This window comes from Barbus barbus (genome assembly GCF_936440315.1).
Source record: "Barbus barbus genome assembly, chromosome: 26".
NCBI lineage: Eukaryota > Metazoa > Chordata > Actinopteri > Cypriniformes > Cyprinidae > Barbus > Barbus barbus.
The window spans coordinates 16,791,738-16,818,647 of NC_136754.1; the positions used below are offsets into that span (position 1 = coordinate 16,791,738).

At 36.3% G+C, this 26,910-nt stretch overlaps 2 protein-coding genes and 1 long non-coding RNA gene across 8 annotated transcripts; 2 read left to right on the forward strand and 1 right to left on the reverse strand.

The window, feature by feature from the left end:
• Positions 1–258: 258 nt before the first annotated feature.
• Positions 259–2,676, forward strand: LOC306846733 (uncharacterized protein). The gene is made up of 2 exons (XM_079380317.1): positions 259–623; positions 1,574–2,676. Exons 1-2 carry the CDS (start codon positions 305–307, stop codon positions 2,323–2,325), a joined length of 1,071 nt encoding a protein of 356 aa, XP_079236443.1. The 5' UTR covers positions 259–304; the 3' UTR covers positions 2,326–2,676.
• A 1,772-nt stretch (positions 2,677–4,448) lies between these two features.
• Positions 4,449–7,523, reverse strand: LOC306845648. Its single transcript, XR_013782004.1, has 3 exons — positions 7,421–7,523; positions 6,880–7,229; positions 4,449–6,587 (listed from the first exon to the last, which is right to left on the reverse strand). It is a non-coding gene; the product is annotated as an uncharacterized lncRNA (long non-coding RNA).
• A 3,835-nt stretch (positions 7,524–11,358) lies between these two features.
• On the forward strand, positions 11,359–26,817 carry LOC306846301 (CREB-regulated transcription coactivator 1-like). Of its 6 annotated transcripts, none has more exons than XM_079379570.1 (14): positions 11,367–11,540; positions 13,878–13,994; positions 14,082–14,219; positions 14,338–14,399; positions 14,647–14,741; positions 14,888–14,973; positions 15,052–15,095; positions 15,382–15,593; positions 17,520–17,656; positions 17,775–17,951; positions 20,677–20,781; positions 22,230–22,316; positions 23,320–23,500; positions 23,638–26,817. In XM_079379570.1, exons 1-14 carry the CDS (start codon positions 11,415–11,417, stop codon positions 23,841–23,843), a joined length of 1,773 nt encoding a protein of 590 aa, XP_079235696.1. In that variant the 5' UTR covers positions 11,367–11,414; the 3' UTR covers positions 23,844–26,817. The 6 variants fall into 6 exon arrangements, with proteins under 6 accessions (XP_079235700.1, XP_079235696.1, XP_079235698.1 ...); XM_079379572.1 differs by having other exon boundaries at positions 23,692–26,817; XM_079379571.1 differs by having other exon boundaries at positions 11,392–11,540; positions 14,909–14,973; positions 23,638–26,816.
• Positions 26,818–26,910: the final 93 nt, after the last annotated feature.

The window sequence follows — 26,910 nt, forward strand, 5'->3', positions numbered from 1 at the left end:
TGTGTGTGTGCGCATGTGTTTGTGTGTGTGTGTGTGTGTGTGTGTGTGTGTGTGTGTGCGCATGTGTTTGTGTGTGTGTGTGAGACAAATTTCACTTTGGGGGGACAGTATTATTCTAAAAGTCATATTGACATGATGTCATTGCACAGGGGATGGTTACTTGTACGTGAAGTTTCAGTGTGGGTGTAGATGAGCAATCGTCTCCAGTGGGGCGTGGCCTGTACCTGTATAAATGAAAGCATGTCTGGAATGTCATTCATTGCACTGACCAACACAAAGGTAGCTCAAAGAAAACGAACTTGTCATGCAGAAATCAGTAGCACAGTGCTTTCTCCTTTCTGTTGGGGCTGTTATTTTTAGCTCTTGTCTGAGAGAGTCTAAAGCTCAACAGGAGCATGAGGAAACGTACAAGAGCCTGCAGCTTGAGGCTCTGAAGAGCATTATTCTGGACTACCTCGAGATGGATGCGCCGCCCAGGCCTGGTGGAAGAGCTTCTCATCAGGACCTGGTCAGGATGTACCGTCAGTATAGGAGAATGGGATACTTGCTTAAGGGCAACTCCAGTGAGGAACAGGAGCTACAGCCTGCAAGAAGAGCCTCTACGGTGCTCTTTCCCACAACAGGTAAGCTATAAATACAGTTGTTATGTAAAGTATAGTGAAATTGTGAAGACTAAAAAAATGTATATATTATATTTGATAAAAAAATTAAATATAATTTTTTATACATTTATATTTAGTTTGCGTTGTCTAATTTCATTGTTTAATTTTCTTTATTTTTAACCCAATTTTAATGTTATAGATAGAAAGACACAGATTGATAAATAGACAGATAAATAGATAGAAATGCTCACACGTGGATAGACAGACAGACAGACATACATAGATAGATAGATAGATAGATAGATAGATAGATAGATAGATAGATAGATAGATAGATAGACAGACAGACAGACAGACAGACAGACAGATAGATAGATAGATAGATAGATAGATAGATAGATAGATAGATAGATAGATAGATAGATAGATAGATAGATAGTTAAATAGATAGACAGACAGACAGACAGACAGACAGATAGATAGATAGATAGATAGATAGATAGATAGATAGATAGATAGATAGATAGATAGTTAAATAGATAGATAGACAGACAGACAGACAGACAGACAGACAGACAGACAGACAGATAGATAGATAGATAGATAGATAGATAGACAGACAGACAGACAGACAGACAGACAGACAGACAGACAGACAGACAGACAGATAGATAGATAGATAGATAGATAGATAGACAGACAGACAGACAGACAGACAGATAGACAGACAGACAGACAGAATGTCAATATAAAATATTTATGTGCATGTAATACTTGGTTTGCATTGTCAAATTTCAGTTTTTGTTTATTTTTAACTTCATTTTAATGTTTTTTTCACTGGAATGAATTTTGTAAAATATATATATATGTATAATTATATTTTGTAATATATCATATGATATACTAATTGTCACATATATGTTACATGTCTGGTTTACATTGTCTAATTTTTCATTTTTATTTTTTAACAGTAGAGCTTCTGAATTCTTCCGTGGATTCTCGGCAGCAGTGGTTCAGAGCTGCTTTCTACAAAAATTTGCGCATTAAAACTGGAGTCAACCTTAAACATGCAAGGCTGCAAATTAAGAGACCACACATGGACAAAATTACACCAGGCAAGCCGTGGCTCTCAAAAGACGTTGTGGTTAGAATGCATAAACCTCCTGGTTTTCATACACAAACTGTATTTCACGAGGGAGACTTGAGCTCTCGGGATGTTACATTGGATTTGACAGTTGTGGTTAAGAAGTGGCTTAAGGACACCAGTGCTGAGCTTTTAGTTATTGAAATTTGCCTCCTTAAAAAACAAGAAGTGAGTACACAATCTACGCCTCAGCTTGTTTTACAACTTGACCAAGCAGTGAGGAGAAGAAGCAAGAGAGCTCTGTCTACTAGAGAGGAAAGCGTTGACGATGAAGGTCACTGCAGGCGAAAGTCATTAAATGTTTCCTTCAAAGACATCGGCTGGTCAGACTGGGTTATCGCTCCCTCTGGCTACACTATGCACTACTGTGATGGTTCCTGTCCGCATAATTATAAACCTGCCAGTATGCATACGCAGGTGAAGTCTCGTCTGCATCTCTTGTCCAAGGGAACAACACCCGGGCCTTGCTGCGTACCAGGTGCATATGAGCCAATGGTTCTCATGCACTATGACAGCCGTGGAAAGTTGAAGCTCACGCCTTTCAATGATTTGATAGTTAGTAAATGCCACTGTGCATGAACAACACTGGCACTGACACTGGTTATCCACTAAACATTATATTCTCAAAAGAGAAGATGAAAAGGAGGCAAAATATCTAGCTGACAAAATGCAAATCAATGTTCTCACGCTCATCTGGATACATTCCTTTGGTTTATAAAGTTTGGCTTCTTAAGGAAACCAGATGCCTGCTTTTCTGCATAACGCTGAAATGTGAATGGGTACTGTATTTCCATGCGATTGACTTACTTAAATATCAAGTTATTTATTGTAATTTATTTGAAATGTTTTTGTACTCGTTTGTTGCTGTTGTGAATTAATCAAAAAACCTTTTGTATTTTTGAAAGAATGTTAATAAAGTATATTGCTTATATATTCAGAATGGATGATTAATGGCTGAATCACTGATCACATTTCAAGTCAACATCTTTGAATATAAGATGAAAATCCTCTCATAGAGTATTTTATGAAAGCAAATCAAGGTTGAGCTGCTATAAAAACGCCGGATGTTGTTAAAAACTTAAAACCATGTTTAAATATTATGAAATTGTGGAAAACAGGCCATAAGAATGAATCATCTGTGTATGACTCACTCAGATCATATAACAATGAGCTATAAAATGAATTCACACTTGCATTTTACATACGTAAGTGTAAACGTATAAATTACAGTCTTTTACAATAATATTTTCCAATATCCGTGCAGTTCTAGATAATATTTCAAGGTGAGGTCATGCCATAAATATCCATGAAAGATATTTATCCATGTCAATCAATATCCATATTTATCCTATCTATAAAGATAGGCCAGATCTAACAACTGTAGCCTTGAAAACACACATAGGTGTCACTGGCCTTGACCAGAGAGTGAATGTCCTCTGAAGCAACCACAGCAGAGACATGAGTTCATTTGTGACTCAGTATTTATAGAATACTGTCACTGGTGTCACTGTAGTCCAGAAATATTTGTTGTCTATTGACTCTGCAGGATTTTGCTGATTATATATATTTTTGAAGTGCATTATCTGATGTATTGTTTTGATATAATGTAATAATTCAATTGGTAATGATAACAGTAATAACTGCAATCATCACACAATGAAGCGTAAAGCAATAAACCATTCCTTGTACTTCTGATATCGTTGTACTCACTTCAGAGATTAAGCAATGGCTCATGTCAATAAAACTGTTTTAATAGTTGGTTTATATAGTTGGTTATATTAATAGTTAAAACTGGTTTAAATGTTATGAATCATGCTTGATAAAACATTGTAGTGCTATAAACAAGCATTTGCTCTCTACTTCTTACTTATGAGGGTACAGTAGAATTACAGTAAGGAAATACAGTATATCTGGGTGTGCCAATAGTCTGCTAACAAGATCAGATTAACTGTTAACTGTCACCCGTCCCCTCAGCGGGACACCTAAATTTACTCCACTATTTTACAATTAAATCCTAATCTAATCAAACTATACAAACGATATATCATTGGAAAGGTCTAAGACTCCTAAATAGATATTTTTCCACCTTTTTTGTTAAAGAATTATGTAGGAAACTAATAGATTAATTTATGACAAGAGTGCACCTGAACAATCTACATCATAACAGGAGTTCTGACATTTTTCCTAGTTGCCTTTTTCCCTCTCACGCTTTAGAAATCATAAGAAATTATATAGTTGAAAACTTAAAATCTCAAAATTCATCCTTTGAAACCCATTTTAAAATCAGACATTGCATTACCATGGAAATGGTACATAAAAATCATGTTACAAAATGTTTTCGTTCATGAATTATAAACATTTAAGTTTGAATAGTGCTCTATAATCTCTATGTTCAAAACTGTGAGTGACAGTTAATGGGTTAAATGTGTGTCAGTAGTCTCAAACGACAGAAAGCCCCTAGAAAGTCACTAAACAAACGTTCTGCAGCCAGGATTGTGGTATCTATTTTGAGTATATGAAATAGGCCATTTAATATCTAAATTTTAATCATACTTTTCACATTTATTATTTAATATTATTTAAAATTGTCGAAGCCGATAGCAATGCGCCATTGCACTACGGGCTTCCTGAGTTCAAATCATTTTTTTTTTTTTTGACAAAGACTTTTTTCAAAAGCTCACAGAAAACACAGAGACAGTCATAATTTCATAACCACTTTTACTGAAAAATGATGGCATACATTACATTAATGATTAGTTTGTGCTTTCAAGGCTGCTCTTTCTAAAGCTACACTCTCAGAAAAAAGGTACTAATATGTACACTTCATGTACTATATACTTAACGTACTACATGCTTTTACTAATGTGTACATTTAAAGCACTAATATGTACCAGTTACGGGTAAATAAGATAAAAGACATTTCTGTACCAGGACCATCAGTCATTCTCACTTCGTCTAGGCTATGTCAACAAATTACATGATCTTATCTCGCTGACAAGTTTAAAAAGTCCACAAGCAGAATTCACAAACCAAATGTTTAGGTTTGTAAAAATAAAAATACATGTACACTTTAAAAAATACATATACATACAGCGCAAGTGACTCGAAAACTATTTTTGAGCCCTTATGAAGGCAGTAGTGCTATCCAAAGTAGGTTAATGGGACTGGGTCAACGTAATGTTTCAATTCTGGTAAATGGCCTTCAACTGACTATAACTTTAAAGCATATTTAAATCAGAAATAATCTCATCTGAGATTTGTCAACAGGATATGCAGCAATTTTAAGAAACCACATATTTTATACATTTTCAGAGAGATGTGTATGATTAACAAGAAAAACAAGGGCAAAGAAAGACTGAATTGTATGCCTTTGACTGAGACATTTCTGGCGGTTTCACAGTGCCATATTAAACCGCCCGCTTGTCTAATGATCCACTTGTTTCATTTAGTTGTGGAAGTGGAAAAGACACTCTCAGCTAATTTGTAGCTAATCGCTGAGAGAGGAGATTTTTCAGTAAAAATTTCAGTGAATCACAGTGACAAAAAGATCACAAGACACAGTCAAGATGGATAATTATTACCACCCTCTAATTAATATGAAAGCTTGAAGAACAAGTTTTGCATGTGAAAACATGAGCATAATCCTTATGAAATAAGAGGCATGTGACATTAACGGCACATAAACTACCGTTCAAAAGTTTGTAATGTCTTTGAAAGTCTCTTATGCTCACCAAGCCTGCATTTATGTGATCAAAATACACTAAAACAGCAATATTATAAAACATAATCAAATTTAAAGTAATGTTTTTCAATTTAAATATAATTAATAATATTCCTGTGATTGCAAAGCTGAATTCAGTCACACGATCCTTCAGAAATCAGTCTAATATGCTGATTTGCTGCTCAAAAATGATTTCTTATTACTATCAGTGTTGTGCAAAGAGTTTTGCTGCTTAATATTTTTGTGGAAAATATGACAACATTTTTATTCCGGATTCTTTTTTCAAAAGAACAGCATTTATTTGAAATAGAAATCATGTTGGTGTTACGAGCACTTCCTCTGTCTGATTGCCTCTTCAAGATTAATCGCTTTTTGTATTCCCCAATTGTAAGTCGCTTTGGATAAAAGCATCTGCCAAATGACTAAATGTAAATCTAAATGTAATGTGTAATCACTTTCGATCAATTCAGTGTGTCCTTGCTAAATAAAAGTAAGTATCAATAATTAAAAAAAAAAATCCTTACTGACCACAAACTTTTGAACAATAATGTACAGACATTGACCGATTTAATTAATTCAGGAAGCAAATATTTTTAACATTAAAATGTGAGAATGTCCACCCATCCTTGCTGAAAAGTCCAGCATATGAACCAGCATCTCAACAAGAACTTAAGTTATATTGGTCCACCAAACCAGTACAAAGCAGTCTGTACAGCATGGAATATGCACGCTGGTCTAAACTGGTCTTTTCAGCGGAGATTATTTGCAATCGGCAGAGACATCTGTGATAAATGAGGTCATGATATGTTTTGCTGTCTCACAGTGTGTTCAGTCAATAAACTACATTGGCTCGTGTAATGTTTGTGAGGGCATTTAAATCGCCCTTGATTTCACCCTTTGAAAATAAAGACTTGCTATTATTCTTGCTATCATGCCAGTACAAATTATTCTACTGAACATTTTGGGGATTAATACTGGACAGCAAAACATATCAGACTTTCAAGCATCTGGCATGATGTAAACATCCTCAGAGATTTCAGCCTGATCTGGATGGAAGAGGGCAGGATCATTGCTGTAGATTGCATCATGTGGATCACACTGCAGGTATGCTTGATGGTCTCTAAATGGGGGCAAAAGTGAAATTCAGTTCTTGGAAACCCGATCAAATCCTTATAACAAGTTGAACTGCACCAATATATAACCCAATAAATATTGCTGCAAAATAAAAATTCCTTTAATGTAACTCTCTCTGTCTGTTATTGCCACACATTCAGTATGTCACTGTGATCTTGCAAAACAGATAGCAAATAAAACTTCACAGGAAATTCCATTTCTATTCCAAAAACGTTTCAGCCTCATCTACTTTAGCGCAGTGGCTTACACACGCATACAGATTTGACTTTGTACTTTACCTGTGTGTGTCCTCACTCTGTACAGTCCTCTGAAATTCATGCTGATTGGACTGTCCACTATGAAAGTTCTCATAGATTGGGCTCTGGGGTGCGGGCTGATGTCCTCCGGCGTATCCACTGTACGGAGACTCCCTGGAATGCCCATCGTGGCTCTTATCTTGGCTCTTAAGTTTGTTAGAGGACTCAATATCCACTGATTTTCTGTGTCGAAACCAGAAAAATACTGCTATCCCCACCAGAAGCAAAGCCACAAAGAATATAGGCAAACCAATAGCAAGTTCAATTGGGGACCTGCTTTGAGACGGGCAAATCTCTGTAGAATTATTACATGTGTTATTTACACCCATTGTCTAAAAAAGATAGAAAAATGATATTATTACACCTATAATGGAAGCAAACACTCAAAGAAAACATTCACATCTATGTATTTCACAAGAGAAAGTGATTTTAGCACTGTGATGTACACATCAAAAAATTCATCAAATTAACATTGAAACAATTATTTGTACTTATGTAACTCAAATGAAGGAAATAACCTTACCATATTGTGTAGGTGAAACTGTATCACCTATGTCTGTATCACGGTATGGCGGACAGAAATGGTCAAGCAGCCGTTTGCCGTTTCTTTTTTGCAGAAAGAGTCTGAAAGTTCCTCTTTCTTTGCAATAGTCATGCAACCTGGAGATTCACACCCCCACAAATCATTCTTCCTGTTGACTTCCTATAAAGAGTTATACATCTGCTCTGAACATGCGATTGTGGGTTCATGTTAATAGGCGCTTGTTATACAAATAATAGCCTGATCATAACCTCTCAAATTTGACCAGTAATTCATAAATTATTGCATATATTTTAGCCTATTGTTGTCCACCACTGATCACAAAGCCTTCAAAAATAAAAAGTTTAAATCATGTTAAAAGCAAATGCATGCTACACTGGATAGCTTCACTTATAGAAAGAATGTGACCATTTAGAATACACAGAAATTAAAGCAGATTTACCAGACCGAGACTTCAAACTGAAGCTCAAAAGTAGAAAAAATAAAGAAAGAAAGTAGCTCAGATGTTGTGGGTAGCGCTGGCAGACATTTGAACATCCTCTATGAAAAGGAGGAACTTATGCTAACATTGCAAGACCAGCAAGCACAATAAGGCTTGCTTTTCTCACAGGTTTTTGCTGGGACTAATATACATTGTATACATTGTGGCTTCAAAAAGAGGGCAAAACAATTTTAGAATAAAGATCAAGTTATGGTCAATGTTCTTATCTTTTGAACTTATATCACCCCCTGGTGTTAAAAATAGTGCATTTGCCCTAAAACTCGCATATGTTATGATTCTTCATTTTTGTTAGTGGGGCAAATGGTGAGGATGAAATAGGGTCATTATGTTTGGAAATAACTACATCATACTTGATTTTTTTTAAAACTAAAAAACACTGTTTAATCACTTGGTGTGTCGATTTGAGGCCCGTTCTTGTTCTCGATAATGTTGACTAGCATCAACAGCTGGAAGTTGAACACACCTAACTCCAATCCAATTTACATCCATGATCTTGGGAAAATAATTCCGGATTCATTGGAAATAGCTTTTTAAAAGATGTTGTGTTAGTAGGTCAAACAAAACAGACAGCTTTGTTTGACTACTTTGCCTAAACTAGTAGACAAAACTTTGAAAACAGGATTTTCCAGTGTTAGCTTTGCTCTAGACAGATAAACAGAGGTTAAATGGGTTCTTAACTGTAGCCTATTAGTTAGTCTTAGAAAACAAAAGCTCCATCTTCAGGTCGCAAGGATTTCACTTCTTTGTATCTGTTTTCATTTTCAGGACTGTGATGCAGAAAGATTGCTCATAAAAATATTTAATCAAGAATCGTGAATGGCTGTCTGAGTGAAACACTGCATAGGCCTATTGAAGCACAGTGATGGCTGCAACTGATATTGACATCCACTGCACATATTGCACAACATCAGTGATATCTTGGTGAGGTGTTATCTTGACTATACACAACTTCTCTTTCTCTATTAAAAATTTCCCAGCTGCTGTAAAACACTTCCTTTTTACATGCAACATGCTTGCTGTGGTTCTGTTTAACAGCATTTTACAAGCGAGTTCAAAGAGTTTAATTTCATATGAATCAAATTGACTGCAAGAAAGTGAAACTATTTCTTTTTATTTTTTTAAAAAGCAAAAACAACAAAAACTTTGAACAAGCATGCATAATACATTGATATCATGACATGTCTGAGTGGACTCGACATCTAACAACACCAGTGCACGTAGAAAGTTTGCAATATTTTCTTCATTACATCCTAAAAAGATAGCAGATCATCGTTCTTCGGCTTGCAACTATTGCAGAACCCTTTTTGGTGCTAAATACAACCCTTTTATAATGAACCATGCTTTGAAATTGCTATAGAAAACATTAATAGTATTATAAAGATAATAGTTTTTTTTCCATTAATATTATTTATTAATATTGTTTATAACTCTTCTACCTACAGGTCTTAAATGTTGTAGTGTCTATCAGGGTTGTAATGTCTATTTGGGTTTTACAGTTAGGTACTTTTATTTTAAATAGCAAAAATGATGCATTAACTGAATGCATTAATAAATGATAACCTACACTGAACATTAATAAATACATTAAACCCCCCACCCCCCCACACACACAAAACAGAAGACCAAATTCTAGGGGAATATCCTCACAATCCTCTATAAAGCCTTTAAATTCATTGTTTTGTGTATATTTTGATGTAACTGCTTTGCAGTTTCTCTGATAAGGTTATGGGATATGATAGAAATACACCTGGAAGTTTAGAGTTACGGTGTGTCTCTTTCTTACTTTTAGTTCACCCAAAAATGGTGCTAGCTACGCAGTGTGACCAACATAGTCTTATTGACGAAAACAATTCATATGCCTCAAAATAATCTCATTCCACCATAACACTTGCAACAATTCTCATTCAGAAAACATACATTGCCATTCATTACACACTGATCTAAAAAAACACTAACAACAGGAAGCAATACCTGAACTTTTATCTCTGAAGTGTGAAAGATTTTTCATTATAGGATAAGAGCATCATTTAATTTTACTATCTGAATAAGAAAATAATGAATGAGAAAAGCAAGATTACTAAAGCAACAATTACAAAAAACAAAAAACCCATCAACAGTTTTCCCAGTTTACCTGGGAATAATAATAATAATAAAAATCTGAAAAAACCCTAACATTCCTGAAGCAATAATTAAAAAAAAAAAAAAAAGTACTGGAGTCCCACCTGCACCAGTAGGCCTTTCTGCGTGTTTGTTCTATTCATGTTGACATTGGTTTCCTCTGGGTCTCTCCCACAATCCAAAGATGTACAGGACAGTTGAATTACAGACTGTGAGTGAGTGTGAATATGAATGTTTGTGTGATTGTCATCCCTGTGATGTCCAGGGTGTTTTCCTGCCTGTGACTCAGGCTCCGGCCTCCCCATGACCCTATAGGACAAGCGCTAGGAATAGATGGATGGATGGATGTAGCCTACTACAGTACTGTGAGGTTTCTAGTTCTCCTAGTTTTCCTGATGTTTCCAAAGGAAAAAAAAACATTCTAAATCCATCCATCCCATTTGTTTATAAAAAGATCACAGAGAGAGAAAAAAAGATCCGGCTTGGCTTTCAGTTGAAATTGCAGTTACTGTGTTTGGAATAATTATTATTCAATTTCATAGTAAATATTCTGCTAAGATTTTATATTTCAATATCATTCCTGCAGAAATGTATCGTTCTGATTCGAATGTGCTTTTATCAGTTTTTAGAAATGTGGTCATTGAATGCATTTAAAAGTAATGAAAAATGATTCAGTTTGGCCGCATAAAGAATGTGTGAAGAGTTCTGAACATGTGGCTTCAGTAGTGACAGATGCTTGTTAACAATTAAAAAAAATGGATTGAATAAACTACGCAGCCTGTCTGCTCTGAATCCCGAACAAACGACTCAAATGAACCGGCTCTTTTTTTCCGAATGAACAATAGCCTATATAGCGACCAGTGCTTTAAATATGAATTTATATGATCATATAAGACGGCTTTTAGCGAACCAAAACACTTATAAATTAATCTATAAAGAAATAAATTGAAATATGATAATAAATAAATAAAAACAACGAACAGTAACTGCTTTGTTAATAAAAACTCGACTTTTACATTTTTTTATTTGTTATTTTATATTTTCTATAGTGAAGACTGAAGCATTGTAAAAGTCACGCCTTTACAACATTTTGATTGATTTGTTATTTGGTAAAATAAACCCCATTATTTCACTACAGAAAGAGCAACAACTGTATTTTCCTCTAATATTAATTTCCTAATTTTCCATATTGTTGAATCGAAAGAATCAGAATCGCTAATTCCTTCTCATTTCTAATCTTCATTCGAGCTCATAATCCTCGCGCGCGCCCCAGATGTGCGTGTTCACTACACCCACGCGCACAGACGCGCGCACGCATCAGCGTCTCATTGAAGCGGAGCCCAAGAGGAGCGAAACATGGCGACCTCGAATAATCCGCGAAAATTCAGCGAAAAGATCGCGTTACACACACAGAAGCAAGCGGAAGAGACAGCTGCGTTCGAGGAGGTGATGAAAGACCTGAGCATTACTCGCGCGGCGCGTGTAAGTGTGACTGTTTTCTCTCTTCTGACAGCGTTGATCAGCAGAGCTGCGGGGCAGGATTTGTGTTGATACGACACGCACTGAACCCGCCTGTCTGGACGTAAACAATAACAAACGCCCCTCTCCAGTGCGCCTTTATCTTTAGCGTTGATTTATAGGTCGCCTTCCAATGGACGCCTTTGAGATATTTGATATTAAACAGACGGTCACGACGAGGCCTTATAAAAGTTGCCGTGCTCCCAGCTGCAGTGGAGGAGTGTGAATGGACCGAGCATGTGTGTTTGACAGCCACAGTACAGTCTCTCGCCATTATATCTGACTGCAATCAAGGCCTTATCCAGTGCATTTTAGCATTTTAGTCATTCGTTCCCCTAGGCTTAAATCTGAATGTTACAAGCACTCAGTGAATAATTAAGCCATACGCAACGTGTTTGCTCAGTTCAGCATTATTGCTCAGTGCATTTATGCCCAAAATAAGGACTCCGGCAAACTATGATGACAGGTTCGTGATTATACAGGCAGTGCTCTACTAACATCCCAATCAAGATCCAGGCTAAATACTGCCCATTTCAGAGCTCACAATTTTCTTTTGTTTTCTGTTTAATTTTTTCAGTGTGTTCTTTTACGATGTTGGATCTTGGTATCAATCATTATGCTGTGTTCCTCATTTTTAAGTCCCATTGGACAAAAGTATTTGATACATTAATACATGCATTTTTCAGTGAATTGCATTTCTTAGTTATAACTCTCCATTAACATTCCCCCCCCCCCCCCCCCCCCCCCCACATTGTTTAAATCTTCCGTTTTTAACATTATTTTGTTTTTTTAAATCTGTGGCATATTCATAACACATTCCTGCCTAGTAGGGTTTATTAATGCATCTTTATTATATAAGGCATCAGGTTGTTAAATCCAAATTCCAACTACTGTGATTTGTGGTTATTTTCTTCAATTGTTACTGATTATATAGCCACTTATCTTGTAATGTAACTGGAGAGAGAGCTGTAATAAAAAGTAGCTAAAATATACTGAGCAGCTTGTTTGGGATTTGGGGTTTACACCTATTCCTTCCCGTTCATACCAAGGACGATAACAACAAAGTTTTAATAATACTAGTTCTAATTAGGGATGCATCGATCCGATACTCCGGATCGGTATCGGCTCCGATACGGTCATTTTCTGCATCATTCTGCGCACGAGATGCGCATAAGCGCTTTCTGCTGCTCTATATTGGAGCCTTACATATTATAATAATTTTGCTACATTTCACTGCTGGTTATACTGTTGGTATAATTGTGTATGTGACAAATAAAAAATCTTGAATCTCAATGAAAGATTATTAACAGTCTTTCTTATTCTGTCCTATCTATCATATGTTGCTGCCTTCATTACTGTGCTATAGATTTAAAATAAATGTCTTTTAATTTTATAGTAGCCTATATATTTATATATAAATGTATTTGCTTGTTTTTTCATGAATGTATTTTACAACAATTTAAAGAGCAATGTGTATAATTTCACCAGATTTAGTCCTACACTTATTCACTTTTAATTGTAAATAAAAATGTTTCACTAGGTTTTAGAAAATTATTGTGCACCCATGATTTTTCTAGAGTATATTTTGCTGTATTATAAACCAAGTTTATAGTAGTATTTTTTATTATATATTATGATTATATATTTTTTCATTTGTTATTTTTAATTAAAATGATGTTATCTATATGTAGTAGATTGTGTTTAACACACAAAAGAGTAACACACACAGACACACAGAAGTATAGAAATTGTACATCGATTAAAAAAAAACTGCGCTGGTATCGGATTGGATCGGTATCCGCAGATACTCAGAATTTTCAGGATTGGATCGGTTCTGAAAAAATGGTAGCGTTGCATCCCTAGTTCTAATTCTATGAAATTAGTGAAGTCCATGTGACAGCTATAACGATAACGACACAGAGGAACATATTTTTTGGAATCACATTTTTTTTCCCAGCTGTTGAACAAGATTGACCGCTAATAAGAAGAAACCATATTACTTTATTAAAGCATGATAACATTCTATTTATTATAAGTGTGCACAATTATGCCAGCTTACGCTTTAAATGCTCTAAATCATTAAATTGAGCATTTAAAGATTAAGCTGGCATAATTGCGCACACACTTGTAATAAACAATGTTATCATGCTTTGGTGTGGATGCTGATATAGTTATCGTTACAAGATTTCTTCTTCTTGTGTCCTTACATAATGACACAATGGTGATTTATAATCAGAAGCCCCTTTGGGTAATTTTACTTGTATATTGTCTCACAGTTTTTGGTTGTTTTCTTTCTTGCAGTTACAATTACAGAAGACTCAGTATTTACAGCTCGGTCAGAACCGGGGACAGTACTATGGCGGTTCTTTGCCAAATGTCAATCAGATTGGAAACACCTCCATTGACCTTCCCTTTCAGGTGAAGAGCACTTTGACAGGTGAAATTAAGAATGCATATGTGGAATGTAAGTTGTGTACTGACTTCAAGTTTGTTGGTTTTCATCAGACTCCTTTTCAGAATTCGGGATTGGACACAAGCAGAACAACTCGTCACCATGGGCTGGTGGACAGGGTGTACCGGGACAGGAATCGCATCATGTCACCACACCGCAGACCTCTCTCTGTGGACAAACATGGTCGTCAAATATCCTTGATGAGTCTACTCCTGAATGCAGACAGATGTTTTTGTCTGTGTGTCCTACGAAAGCATATATGTTTCAAAATTATTCTGACATTATTAAGTCCTTAATGTTGAATCTCACATTGATAGCTGTCCGTATGCCTCTGTGTATCTGTCACCCCCACCTGATACCAGCTGGAGGAGGTGAGAGTTTGTAGACTGTGCATATGTGCAGGAGTAGTAGCTGTTGAAATTGCATGTCAGTAATTATTCTTCATAGCCAACGTTTACATAACGTTTTCTAAGATATCTTAAAAAGTTGTAGTTTGAATATTTAAAGTCAGTAATTATCTAAAATATGCTTTTGTGGTACAATTCATACTTTTAATTTTAGTTAGGGGAGACCTTTGTCTTATGTGATTCTTTTAATTCCTTTGTGCTTGTTTTGTAGGACTAACTCAGACTCTGCCCTGCATCAGAGCACTTTGAACCCAAACCCACAAGATGCTTTTGCAGGAGGGTCTCAAGATTTGCAGCCAAAACAAGGTTAATAAAATGTTTATTCTATTTAAAATTTTATTGCTTTATGATCTATTAAATGCTCTAATCAATAAGGTTAAATGTTGCAGTGAACTGTCAGATTCTTCCTACACTTGTTTCAGTGCATGATTTCATCCCTCTCTATGTACTAGTTCTTCTTCTCACTATGCCAGGAACAGGGGAACCTGAAAGTGACATGGACAAAGAAGGTCAAAAGCAGATATGGGATCACAAAAAGGTACATTTAGAAACAGATTTCTTTCATATGAATTTCGTGGAATATTTTATCAATGAAGTATTTATCGTTTTTTCACAGACTATTTCACCAAGGCCCAAGGCAAACAAAATACCTGGAATCAAGTAAGTGTGGATTCATTGGATTTTCTTACTGACACTGATAGTGTAAAGTAGTGTAAAGTAGGTGAATGGAAGGACCATGCAGCACTTATCATTTGGAGATTACAGAGTCAAGGTCGTTTGAGCAAACAATTACCAATTTATTATCCTAACCCAACAGCCATCTAGTCATATCTACTCTTTTATAACAGCCATGTTTTATCACAACATAATCGGTACAATGGCCTCTTTCTGTTGACATATCTATTTATCCCAGTTCCTTCTAACGTCCCTCATGTCATTTCCCCAGCATATTTCCATCTCCAGATCAGGAAATGACAGCATCTCTAATCCCAATGGCACACAACACGGGCGGCTCTCTGCCAGACCTGACCAACATCCAGATTCCCCCTCCTCTCCCCACACCCCTGGACCCTGATGACTCCTCGTCCTCTCTCAGTGCCTCCAACAGCACTGGCAACCTGGCCAATACTCACATGGGCCTCACGTCTGTCAGCCAAGGTGATTCTCACAAGCATATGCATTAGGGCAGTGGGTCTCAGTCCTTTTGACTCCAAGGCCCCCATGTAGGTTAATAGGTTTCCACTGGTACATCTGCTGTAATGACAAGCTTTGAAAACTAACTAAAATAATTATAATTTTAATTTAAAATAATTATAATTTATATGATTCAGAATTCCAGAAATTTTAAAAGCTGAATGTTTTTCAGGGACTTTCTGAAAACAACTTTTTCTAACCTATGAATTTACATGGCTTTTCTACTTTCGAGCTCATATGTATTTCTGTAACACATTTAAAACAACGTAGACCAAAGTGCTGTACATAACACATGAACAGTTAAAATAAGTTAAAAGCAGAATAAAAAAATTAGTTTTTAGCATCAGTTTGAACTCTGTAATATTAATTAACTAAATGTTTTTACGACATGGTTAGGTTTAGGATTAGGGTTTGTCTTAGGGTTACTTTCATGTAATTATGCATAATTTATTGTTATTATAATAGTAAGTACATTTAACGTGTAACAAGGACACCTTAAAATAAAGTTGTATCGGCAATGGGATTATGTAAAGATTATGTTTGAGAGGTATTTGGGGGCTAAATTGTTAAGGTCTTTATAAACAAATAGCAAATTTAGAAAAATCAATGGGGTATTGAACTGGTAGCCTATGCAAACCGTGTAAGATGGGCGTAATATTATTCCGTTTATTGCCCATAAGCAAACGAGCAGCCACATTTTGGACCATTTGAAGATGGGAAATGGAAGAGACGGGCAACCCATAAAGCCATGACAAGATAAAAGCATGGATAACAGTTTCAAAGCCTTTTTTACATAAGAAAGATTTGACTTTGGCTCGGGATGAAGTTGATAAAAGCTCGAGTTAACAATAGCATTAATTCGCTACCTTTAAGATAAAATGTTTGTAATTTTCTGGAGAAAGCTTGTTTTAAAAATGAATATTACTTTTCTGCACAGTAAAATATGTAATGCTTGGCATAACTCGAAAAATGTATGTTGTATAAAATAAAAAGGCCACAGTGTTTTAATATTTTATTACTTTACATGTTATATAGAAATCACAATTTTAAAATTAAGCTACCTCATGTATCCAGGTTTTTCTAGACTGTGGAAATTCTGTTTCTTCAAAGAAAAAATACACTTATTGAGGAGTGAATTAATCTTGATTTATCTCAAATATCTTGTTGCTTTAGCTTAATTTAATGCTTTTGTGTTAATTAAATTTAAGTTATCTTGAGGCCCCCTTTGAAATTTGCTGAGGCCCCGTCCCTCTGTTTGAGAACCACTGTTTTAGGATATGTATTTGTGTGTAAAGATAGCCTGCACTGTTACTGTAATAACACTCTGATTATGAAGGCTAACTTTGGACATTTGTGGGCAACATAAGCCCAAATATTGTATTATATATGTATTAGATGCCACTTTATTCTCTCTCTGGTTAAAACAATCTAATAACTCTTGTCTGCTGGCTTCTAACATTTCATCAAATTTTATATCATCTTATCTAAATGGATTTTCACACTCATTGAAAAATCATTAGCAGCTATTTATTCAACATCTGGGAAGGGTTGCCCCAGCCATTCATAAGTTCTTACATAAATTGGAAAGAACAATCTACACTAGACACTACTAACTACTAGCTGGATGGTAACTAACTCTGTACTGAATTCTGTTGTTAGTAGGTTGTATATTTTTTATGGTTGATTTTATTTGACGTGCAATATGGACCGAAGCACACAGAGATGCTGTTTAGGTCAGGTTTGTGTTGAAGAGCTGCTGACAAAATCATTTAATAACATAATGTTCTTTCTCTTAAATTGTAAATGAGTGTGAATGTCAACATTATCATGTATGTCTAAAGGATGTTTATGTTTAAAGTCTGTCATTACTCTCATCATGTGTTACATCAGCCCAGCCCACAGCGACAGTTAGCGTTCAGCGCCGCCATGAGAATGTAGTTCCCCTGATCCTCAACACAGACTCCCAGCAGCACCCGAGTCTTCAGCAGCTGTCGCCCACCCTCTCTCCTACGCTCTCTCTCGCACAGGTAACACTGCTTTCATTCCTTCAAGTGTTGAGCTGGTCTTACAGAAGGAACATCAGGATAATCAGGATAATCACTCAGATGCTAATAGTGCTTCTCAATCTGGATCTGTGTTGAATAGGTGGTGGCGATAGATGCCATGACGCTGGAGCAGCAGTTGGCTCAGTATGCGTTCTTCAGTCAGCCGTCCACACAGACACAGGGGGTCGGTGGGCTTCCTCAGCTCCAGCAGAACACCCAGCTGCCACCTGTCTCTGGCAGCCAGACGCAAACCTCTGTGGGCATTGATATTAACACGGTAAGATCACATCTTAACATTTACCTCCATGTACGGTCTGTCAGTCAGATCATACCGGGCTCTAAATGGTTTAATTTAATTTAAAATGATAACAAATACTGTACCAGTCAAATATGTGGGCATACCTACTCGTTATACACAAATGCAGAAAATAGCAATAATGATAATGTAGTGGGGAGAAGAAGCTAAATCAAAATTTGAGCTTTTTTTAAGGTAGCTCCCTTTCTCTCTGCACCTTCTGTTTTTCTCACTAGTATTTAAATTATTGGAGTTCAAATGTTTGCCATGTACTTGTTGGCTGACTTTCTTCCACTGTTTTATGGAAGCCCATTTCCATCTCAGAGTAAAGTAATTAAAAAATCATTGTGACACAACATTATCACATTTATTATCACAACATTATTGAAATTTGAAAAAGGTAATTGTAAGATGAAGTGGCAATCTCACAATGTTTTACTTTTTTCTCACAGTGACTTTTTTGATGATGGATAAATTGTATGTGATAGAAGAAATATGCGATATATAAAGTCACAGTTGTGAGATTTGACTTTAAAACTTTCTGGTCCATCTTCAGCAATTAAAAAAAAAAAAACAGAAAATAAAAATACCACTACCATTCAGAAGTTTGGGGAAAGTAATGAGAAATTAATTTATTCAGCAAGAACGCATTAAATTGAACAAAAGTGACTGAAGGATTTATAATGTTCCAAAAGATTTCTTTCCAAATCAAGTTCCTTTGACCTTTGTTTATTAAAGAATTCAGAAAAAATCTATCATGGTTTCCACAAAAATATAAAGTAGCACAACTGGTTTCAACATTGAAAATGGTAAGAATTGTTTTTAACACCTCCACAGTCTTGACAGAATGAAGAAATCTGAATATCATACTACCAAGTAAAGATGAAAAAATATTATACAGTGCCCTCCAAAAGTATTGGAACAGTAAAGACAAAATTGCTCTGTTGGCTGTGGAGTCAAGACATATACAAATATGATTAAAAGATGAATATGACAACAAAACTACAGTTTGTCACATTTTATTATTGGGTGATTCAACACATAGATGTTTTACCAGCTAAGTAGTTCAGCACTTTTAGAGTTTCATGCCTCTATCTGATGTGAGCATAAGTATTGGAACAGTTGCCTCACGGGTCTTTCTAAGTGATCAGCTATGTCCTGTTGCATTAATTCTAATATTAAAAGCAGGGAATGTGTCGTATCAGTTATATCCATTACTTCCCTATTCTGAATCTTGCATTCGATGATGACACACACAAACCAGGATGAAGATGAGGGAGCTGACTCTGAGAGAAAAGCAAGCAATTTCGATGCTAAAAGACAAGAGGAAGTCAATTAGAGCTATAGCAAAAACAAAGGGCATGGATTTTGGAAACCATCAGCGACACCAGCAACAAACAACTACCTGATCGGCTGAGAAAACAACAGTAGTTGATGAAAGACAAATCATAAAAGCTGTGAAAATGAATCCTAAAACACGTGTCTGAAAAATCACCGACAACTTCCAGAAAGCTGAGGTGATGCTCTGACAATCTACTGTCCTCAGGAGACTTTGACACAGAATTACAGATGCTACACAGCAAGATGCAAACCTCTGACCAGCACCAAATATAGAAAGGCAAGATTAGAGTTTGCAAATAGCACAAAGATGATTCAGAAGAGTTTTGGAACTGTGTTTATGGACCGATGAGACAAAGATGAACCTTTATCTAAGTGATGGGAAAGCAAAAATGTGAAGAAAAAAAGGTAACTGCAAATGCATACAGCCTCATCTGTAAACATGGTGGAGGTGGTGTCATGGCATGCATGGCTGCCTCTGGAACAGGCCCTCTCAACTTTACTGATGACTTAATGTATGATGACTGTAGCAGAATGAATTTGGAAGGGTACAAAACCATCTTGCCTACCAATATTTAAAGAAAATGCCACCAGATTCATTGGGAAGTGCTTCATATTGCATCAGGACAATGACCCAAAACACCCTGCCAGTAGGAATTTATAAGGGCAAGGAATTTATAAGGGCAAAGAAATGGAAAGTCTTAGATTGCCCAAGACAATCTCCAGATTTAAATCTGATTGAACATGAATTTCACCAGCTGATGAGGAGAGTAAATGCAGAAACTCCCCAAAACAAACAACAATTGGAATTGGCTGCATTAAAGGCTGGGAAAAGTATTTGAAAGGATGAGACCAAGAGTCTGGTGATGTCTATGGGTCACAGACTCACTGCTGGGATTGTGTGCAAGGGATCTGCAACTAAATAATAGCTTTTAATCTTTTATATCTGCCTTATGTTCAACTGTCCCTATACTTATGCTCACATCAATGAGTGGGATGAACTCTAAAAGTGCTGTTCTTTTTATTTGGTAAAACATGTATGTGTTGAAACGGCTAATAATAAAACGTGACATTCTGTGGTTTTGTCTCATATTCATCTTTTAATCATATTTGCAAATGTCTTGACTCCACAGCCAACAGAGCAATTTTGTCTTTACTGTTCCAATACTTATAGATGGGACTGTATTTCCATTTCTAAAGAATCAGTGGTCTTATAATAACAAGGTCCTAATAAAATGTCCTAGTAAAAATGTCCTGGCTGCAGAGTTTACATGACAAGAGAAATTGCTAAGAGCCACGGGCCACATACCCTGAGTCAGAGGTCCCCTACAGGGGCTCTGCTGGTCTAACTTGGTGTTGTCCCATATAGGCTGCTTCCCTCCAGCAGTACCGCTGTAGGGTGGGGTCTTCGGCCAATCAGTCTCCAACCTCTCCGGTCTCCAATCAAGGCTTCTCTCCAGGGGGCTCGCCTCAAGTAAGGGCGAATCCAGCAGCCGCTGCTTCCTCCTGTAGTTTGTTTTGTTTGGAGTCGATCTGGAGCCTGTCCCTTTAGCCGCTCTGTGTGTCCAAGTCCAGTCGTGTCTCCCAGTCTCTCTGATCCTGGCTGCTTTGCTGTGTGTCTGAGCACCACTTACTCGTTCTGTGTATCATGCTGAGTAGCGATACAGGCCAATTTTAATGTACGCCATACTCAAAGTGCCATTGCTGTTATGCATCCTTTCACCGTATCATGTGCATTTTGAGCAAGATTGATGGCAACGTCAGTATGACACAAATTATTGTCTTTAGTGTTTAGTTATTGTACTGTAAATGCTTTGAACCATGAAATAATTACAGATTTGAGGAGTCCTATTTCAAAATTAGACTTCTGTGTAGAAAAAAACAAATATTCAATACGATCTACCAGCCAGTTCAGGTGCCAAGGCCAAGAAACGTTCACAAAAATAATGAGGGCTTCACTCTGGGAAAAAAAGTATTTCCTAATTATTTTTGAGCAGGAATGTATGTGCATGTATGTATGTACAGTGGGGGAAATAAGTATTCAACACTTGAACACATTTTTTATTAAACACTTTTCCAGTGCAGCAAGTCACATGAAATTTTGACCAGATGTTGGTATTAACTCAAGAAATCTACACAGATAAGGAAATTATAAAATTACAATAATTTATACAGTATGTATCAGAGGATCTCTGCTGTCTTTATCCAATAATGGACCTGAAAAAGGTTAGATATCCTAGTTGATATTATCAGACAGAATTATATAGTCTTATTTTTTTTTGTCATATTTTGCCTTTAGCCAGGAGTGTGCAATCCTGTTCATGGAGGGTCAGTGTCCAACATACTTGGCTGTCTGAAAACATTGATTAGCTGATTCAGATATGTTTCATTAGGTTTGGAGATAAATTTTACAGGACAGTGGCCCTCCAGGAACCGGTTTAGATGCCCCTGCCTTTGGGCAGAGTTCACTGACTGCTGCAATAGATGCCGCAGTCTGTGTGTGGCACATTTTCTTTTAACAAAAATCACAGATTTTTGCTTTGTAAGGATTCTATTAGAATCCAACGTTTTAGAGTGGGAATAATGGTGTGCAACTCCTTCCTCTTGGTCTCTAAAAGCCATTTTGTGTGATTTTTATTTTTATAGATATTTAGACTTAGGTTTTTGTTCATCTGTTGCTTTAACAAGGTGTTATATTTCTGTAGAGCGCACTTGCAACAAATGTTTGTGTTTGAAATGAGCCAAAATGTCTTCATGTCAAACATGGTGATGCAGAATTAATGTTGTCATCATTGCAGAATTTTTAGTGGATTTAGATCCTGGCCTGGCTAAATATGTTGTTCTAGGGCCTTTGTGAGTGATTTGTAGTGATTATCTTGAGCATCTTTGTGGATGGTTATTTGTAATGTGTTCTTGTTTTAGCACTCATCCATTTTTGGAAGTGTCTTTGGTGATGCCTTTTATGACCAGCAGCTGTCCCCTCGGCAGACCAGTGCTTTGTCTCAGCAGGTGAGCTCATTATGCCTGTGGTATAAATGACTAGAATTGTACCTTAACTGCTTTAGCCCATCTGGAAGGTTTCAAGCCTCTGGTCACATAAATATAAAATTTTAGTGCATTTCTATCTGTTCATAAGAAGAATGAACCTGTCTATAAAAAATTAATTCCTTGCTCCTTACATATACAAGCCACTAGAGGGCAGCTGAAAGCTTTGAGATGACAGGCGAAGTGTGTCAATAGTGGCACAGTGGGAAAAGCACATGCTTACAACACAAAAGGGTCGTACAGGGACATAGATCTGAATCCACCCTGAATCCACCCTAATGATGTACATGATTAAAAAAAAAAACAGAATATAAATAAATATATTCAAAGAACCATTGCTGCTGACAAATAGAAAAGGTTATGGATTGCAATACCAGTCTTCAAAGTCAGTCTTGATCCCAAAGGGCTTCTTGCAATATTTAAACTTAGGCCAATAAGCCAAACAGGTTCTGGTAAGATAAATGTGTATTAAAGGTATACGTGGTAAGGTGTGTATGTATACACTACCATTCAAAAAGCTGGGGTGGGTACGATTTTTTTAATGTTCTGAAAGTGTTTTTTTATGCTCAGAAAGGCTGCACTTATATTATATATTATATAATTTTTTTTGTTTGTTTTTTTTTTTACGGGAAAAAACAGTATGATTGTGAAATATTATTACAATTTAAAAGGTTCTAAATTTCTAAAATCTTGTAAATTGTGATTTTATTCCTGTGATGGCAAAACTGGTGATTACTCCAGTCTTTAGTGTCATATGATCCTTCAGAAATCATTTTAATATGCTGATTTGCTACTCAAGAAATGTTTATTATTATTATATTGTCAACGTCATGCTGCTTAATATTTTTGTGGAATTTTTTGACAGGAACAGTATGTTCATTTTTAACTTGATGGAAAAAAAAGTCTTCCATTGATTGTTTCCGTCAACCTTTACTTTACAGTCATTGAATTTGTCTTGATTCTTTAGCTGGAGCAGTTTAACATGATTGAGAATCCCATCAGCTCAAACAGTCTGTACACTGAGGGATCCACTCTAAATTACTCTCAAGCTGCAATGCTAAATCTCACTGGGAGCCACGGCAGCCTGCAGGACGCGCAGCAGCTAGGCTACAGCAGCCATGGGAACATCCCCAACATCATTCTCACAGGTATTGCACTTGCCCGGTTACATATTGCATAATATTGCATGTACCTTTGCTACACGTGTGCTGACGATGCTGCTGTGAAGCCAGGCATCAAAGAGATCCCTCTAAAAGTTTAGCACATTATATTACCCATCTTGTAGTTGCAGGAGAATCTCCCCTGAGCCTATACAAAGAGATGTTCAACTCTCTGACAGGTGACGTGAGCTTTGACGCAGATTCCCAATTCCCTCTGGATGAGCTGAAAATCGATCCGCTGACGCTGGACGGCCTGCACATGCTCAACGATCCAGACATGGTTCTGGCTGACCCTGCAACAGAAGATGCTTTCCGGATGGACAGGCTGTAATCTTTAGGTATACCATGTTCATTTGTCCTTTTTTGAGATTGGTGTGTTTAAATGGGAGGGAAGCAGCATGTCTGGGGGACACTTGTTTCTCAAAGCCCATCCTCTGGGAAGAGATTGCTGAGAATGCTGCCACAGCATGCTAGGGGAAAAATGGGAAAACAGTGCTGCCACATCTAACGAATCAACCTTTTGAGCAAGCAGCCCATCGTTTCTTAGGAAAATACACTCGCACCTCAGCAATTGTGGTCCCTTTAGCTCTATAGAGAGAATGTGACACTACATAAGATCCCTCAACGTTCAAACATGTGTTCTTCCATTTCATTTCCTCCTCCTTATGCCTGCCATACACGCCTGTTACTTTCCTTTTTCTTTAAAAACGAATATTTAGTTATGCACTTTTATACATGCATATGCCACCAAAACATTGTTTATGATCCGTTTTTAATTTATTTTCCTATACAAATATTTCTTGCTTGTAAGAACATTAATGGTTAAAAAGGAGTGTTAATCCTCCCCATTTTAAGGGCAGCTTTCATGCACCTGCAACACGTCAACACTAATGTACTTCAGTGCAGTCTGAACATATGATTGTAATGTTTTATAGATGTCTAGTTTTGTCACGTTGTGCTCAGATAGTGGTACAGTGCTAATAATGTGGCTCAAGAAGATCAAATTCATCTGGCTGAAAAGTGTGCAGCTGGAAATTATAATATCAAAAGACACGTTTACACGTTTAATGGAATTATTCATGCAAAAATGAAAATTCTATTATCATTTGCTCACATTGTTTCAAGCCTGTTGTGGAAAAAAAAATTTAAGAACGGTTTTTGGACGCCATTGACTTTCATTGTTTTGGAAAAAAGATTGTTCCACAAAAAAAGAAACTCATACAGGTTTGGAACGATATGAGAGTAAATAAATTATGACAGAACTTTTCATTTTTGGGTGAACTATCCCTTTAAATGTGCAGAATATGCACACAAACAATGTAAAAGGCAGTAGCTAGTAAACAACTGCCTTGCACTTTGTTATGCATTAGGAAAGCTTTTCATGCCAGTAATATGGTGTTTTAAATCAACAGACTTGTATATTATATGTACAGTATGTAGTGCTACAGTATGGTCTATAATCTCAGCCATGGTAACCAGTACAGTCAAAATGATGCTACAAACTTTACTTGTTAGTTCCTCGGTTTACTCTGAAAGAAACATCAAGACAGTTTGTGGCCATGATGATCGTTTGCATATATGTATCAGAACTATTCACTGTGATAACCAGATTCTGCCTTACACTGAAGATGCAGTTTTTGTCCGTTTTGTTCTCCGTAGCTGAAGGTGTTTTCTGGTACTGTAAAAGTTGCTGTAACTCACAAGGTTGTCGTGGCACACAGTTCTCATTCGTCTACAGGTGGCTTTGTGATATCATATATGCCCAAACGGGGAGGTTTACTACTCTTTTTAAATCCTGTCACTTTCATCTTTTTCTCATATTTCTCAGACTTTTATACTCTTACCACTTTTGTAAGTGTGAGAATTTTGTTTACAATTTGAAAACATTAATACGATCTTAATGTTTAAATGATTGAAATGCTGAATATATATATAGAGAAAAAAAAATATTTTAAGAAATTTTATGTAAAATTTCTCTACGTACAAGGGGATAATCAGATTTGGATTAATATCTATGCAAAGCATAATCAAACATACTAGATCGCAAAAATACTAAAGAAAAGGCTCAAACAGACGTACGGCTTTTACAGCATCTGTGGGTTCTGAGTCTGTGCAGCTGAATTTTGCTTGTTACATGGATTGCTTTGTCTGTTGTCAGCAAAAAGGAAAAAAAGCAAGCAGTTATTGCATGATAACCTTTTCGATTCTCCAAAAGGGATTCTTCTTGTAAGGGATTTGATTGCACCGTGTACATTTCCTGTATAAAAAAAGCATGACCTACATGTGCTTTGTCTCTGACAACTGTTTTCATGAGGATCATGCTTCATGTGTTCAAAATGTAAAATAATTGACGGGAAGGATGTGTCAGGTAATCAGTTACTGTTATATTCTTTTACTTGACTGCCTCATTGAAAAGAACAGCGTTTCTGAAACCAGAATGTATTTCATCACTTTTATGTAGGACCAAACATATTACTGAAACTAGCATTATTTTTGTTATTGTGATGTTTGTGTACCTTTCCACGTGTTTAATAGTTGCCCTCTGCTTTATCTCCATTTCATTTGCAAGAGGCTGCGTTGTACAGAAACTCATAGCTATTGAGCTGTGAGCTGTGTTTTTTTTGTTTTTATTTTGCATGTCTGACCATCACAAGTATTGGTTATTGATAAACTGTGCACTTTTATCTCTTTGATATTTTATTTTACATCTCTATATATGTGTTCTGCATTTGTGAACTTACTACATGAAATCACTTCCTACATTTACTTGGCACTTTAATCGATACCTAATCCATTTTTTTTTTTTTTTCACCCCTCTGAGTGACTGTTAAGTGCACTGGGTCTATTTCCCCCTCTGTTTGGCCGACTTTGCCTTCTAATCTAAGACAAGTATTTTTGAAGTGGAAAAAAGTAGTTGTCTATTTATGATTTTATACTTGGTCAACGCAAAAAACAACAACAAAAAAAACTTTTTTATGTAGTGTTAGGAAAAGTATGAAAGTTCCCCGATATTAATGAAATGCATTTAAGAAGGCAGGTTACCTTTCTGCATCTCAGCTCACCATAGTAGACCATTTTACCTTTTATAAAGCTTCATCTGTGGATCATAGTGTATCGTTACCATGAACTGAACCAATCCAGAACATTTCTGTTCCTGAAAGGAGAGCATGCAGACAAGACAAATCATTGTAACCCATAACTTATTCAGTATCTAATGTATGCACAGTCTACATGTATATAAATGCTACACTTATACATTTCTATATTTCTATATATAAGTAGATCATAAAATATCAGGAGTATGTAAAAAAAAAAAAAAAAAAAAACTATGAAACATTAAATGAACAATATGGAACTGTATGTTTTTACATTTTAAAATGCTTGAAGTGGACGCTATA

Excerpts from the sequence above, each read along its gene's own strand:
- LOC306846733 (XM_079380317.1), top strand. The coding sequence starts at position 305 with ATGCAGAAATCAGTAGCACAGTGCTTTCTCCTTTCTGTTGGGGCTGTT. Across the intron at positions 624-1,573 it reads GGTGCTCTTTCCCACAACAG|TAGAGCTTCTGAATTCTTCC; the intron begins GTAAGCTATAAA and ends ATTTTTTAACAG.
- LOC306846301 (XM_079379570.1), top strand. The coding sequence starts at position 11,415 with ATGGCGACCTCGAATAATCCGCGAAAATTCAGCGAAAAGATCGCGTTA. Across the intron at positions 14,220-14,337 it reads TGGACAAACATGGTCGTCAA|ATTGATAGCTGTCCGTATGC; the intron begins ATATCCTTGATG and ends GTTGAATCTCAC. Across the intron at positions 22,317-23,319 it reads CCAGTGCTTTGTCTCAGCAG|CTGGAGCAGTTTAACATGAT; the intron begins GTGAGCTCATTA and ends TTGATTCTTTAG.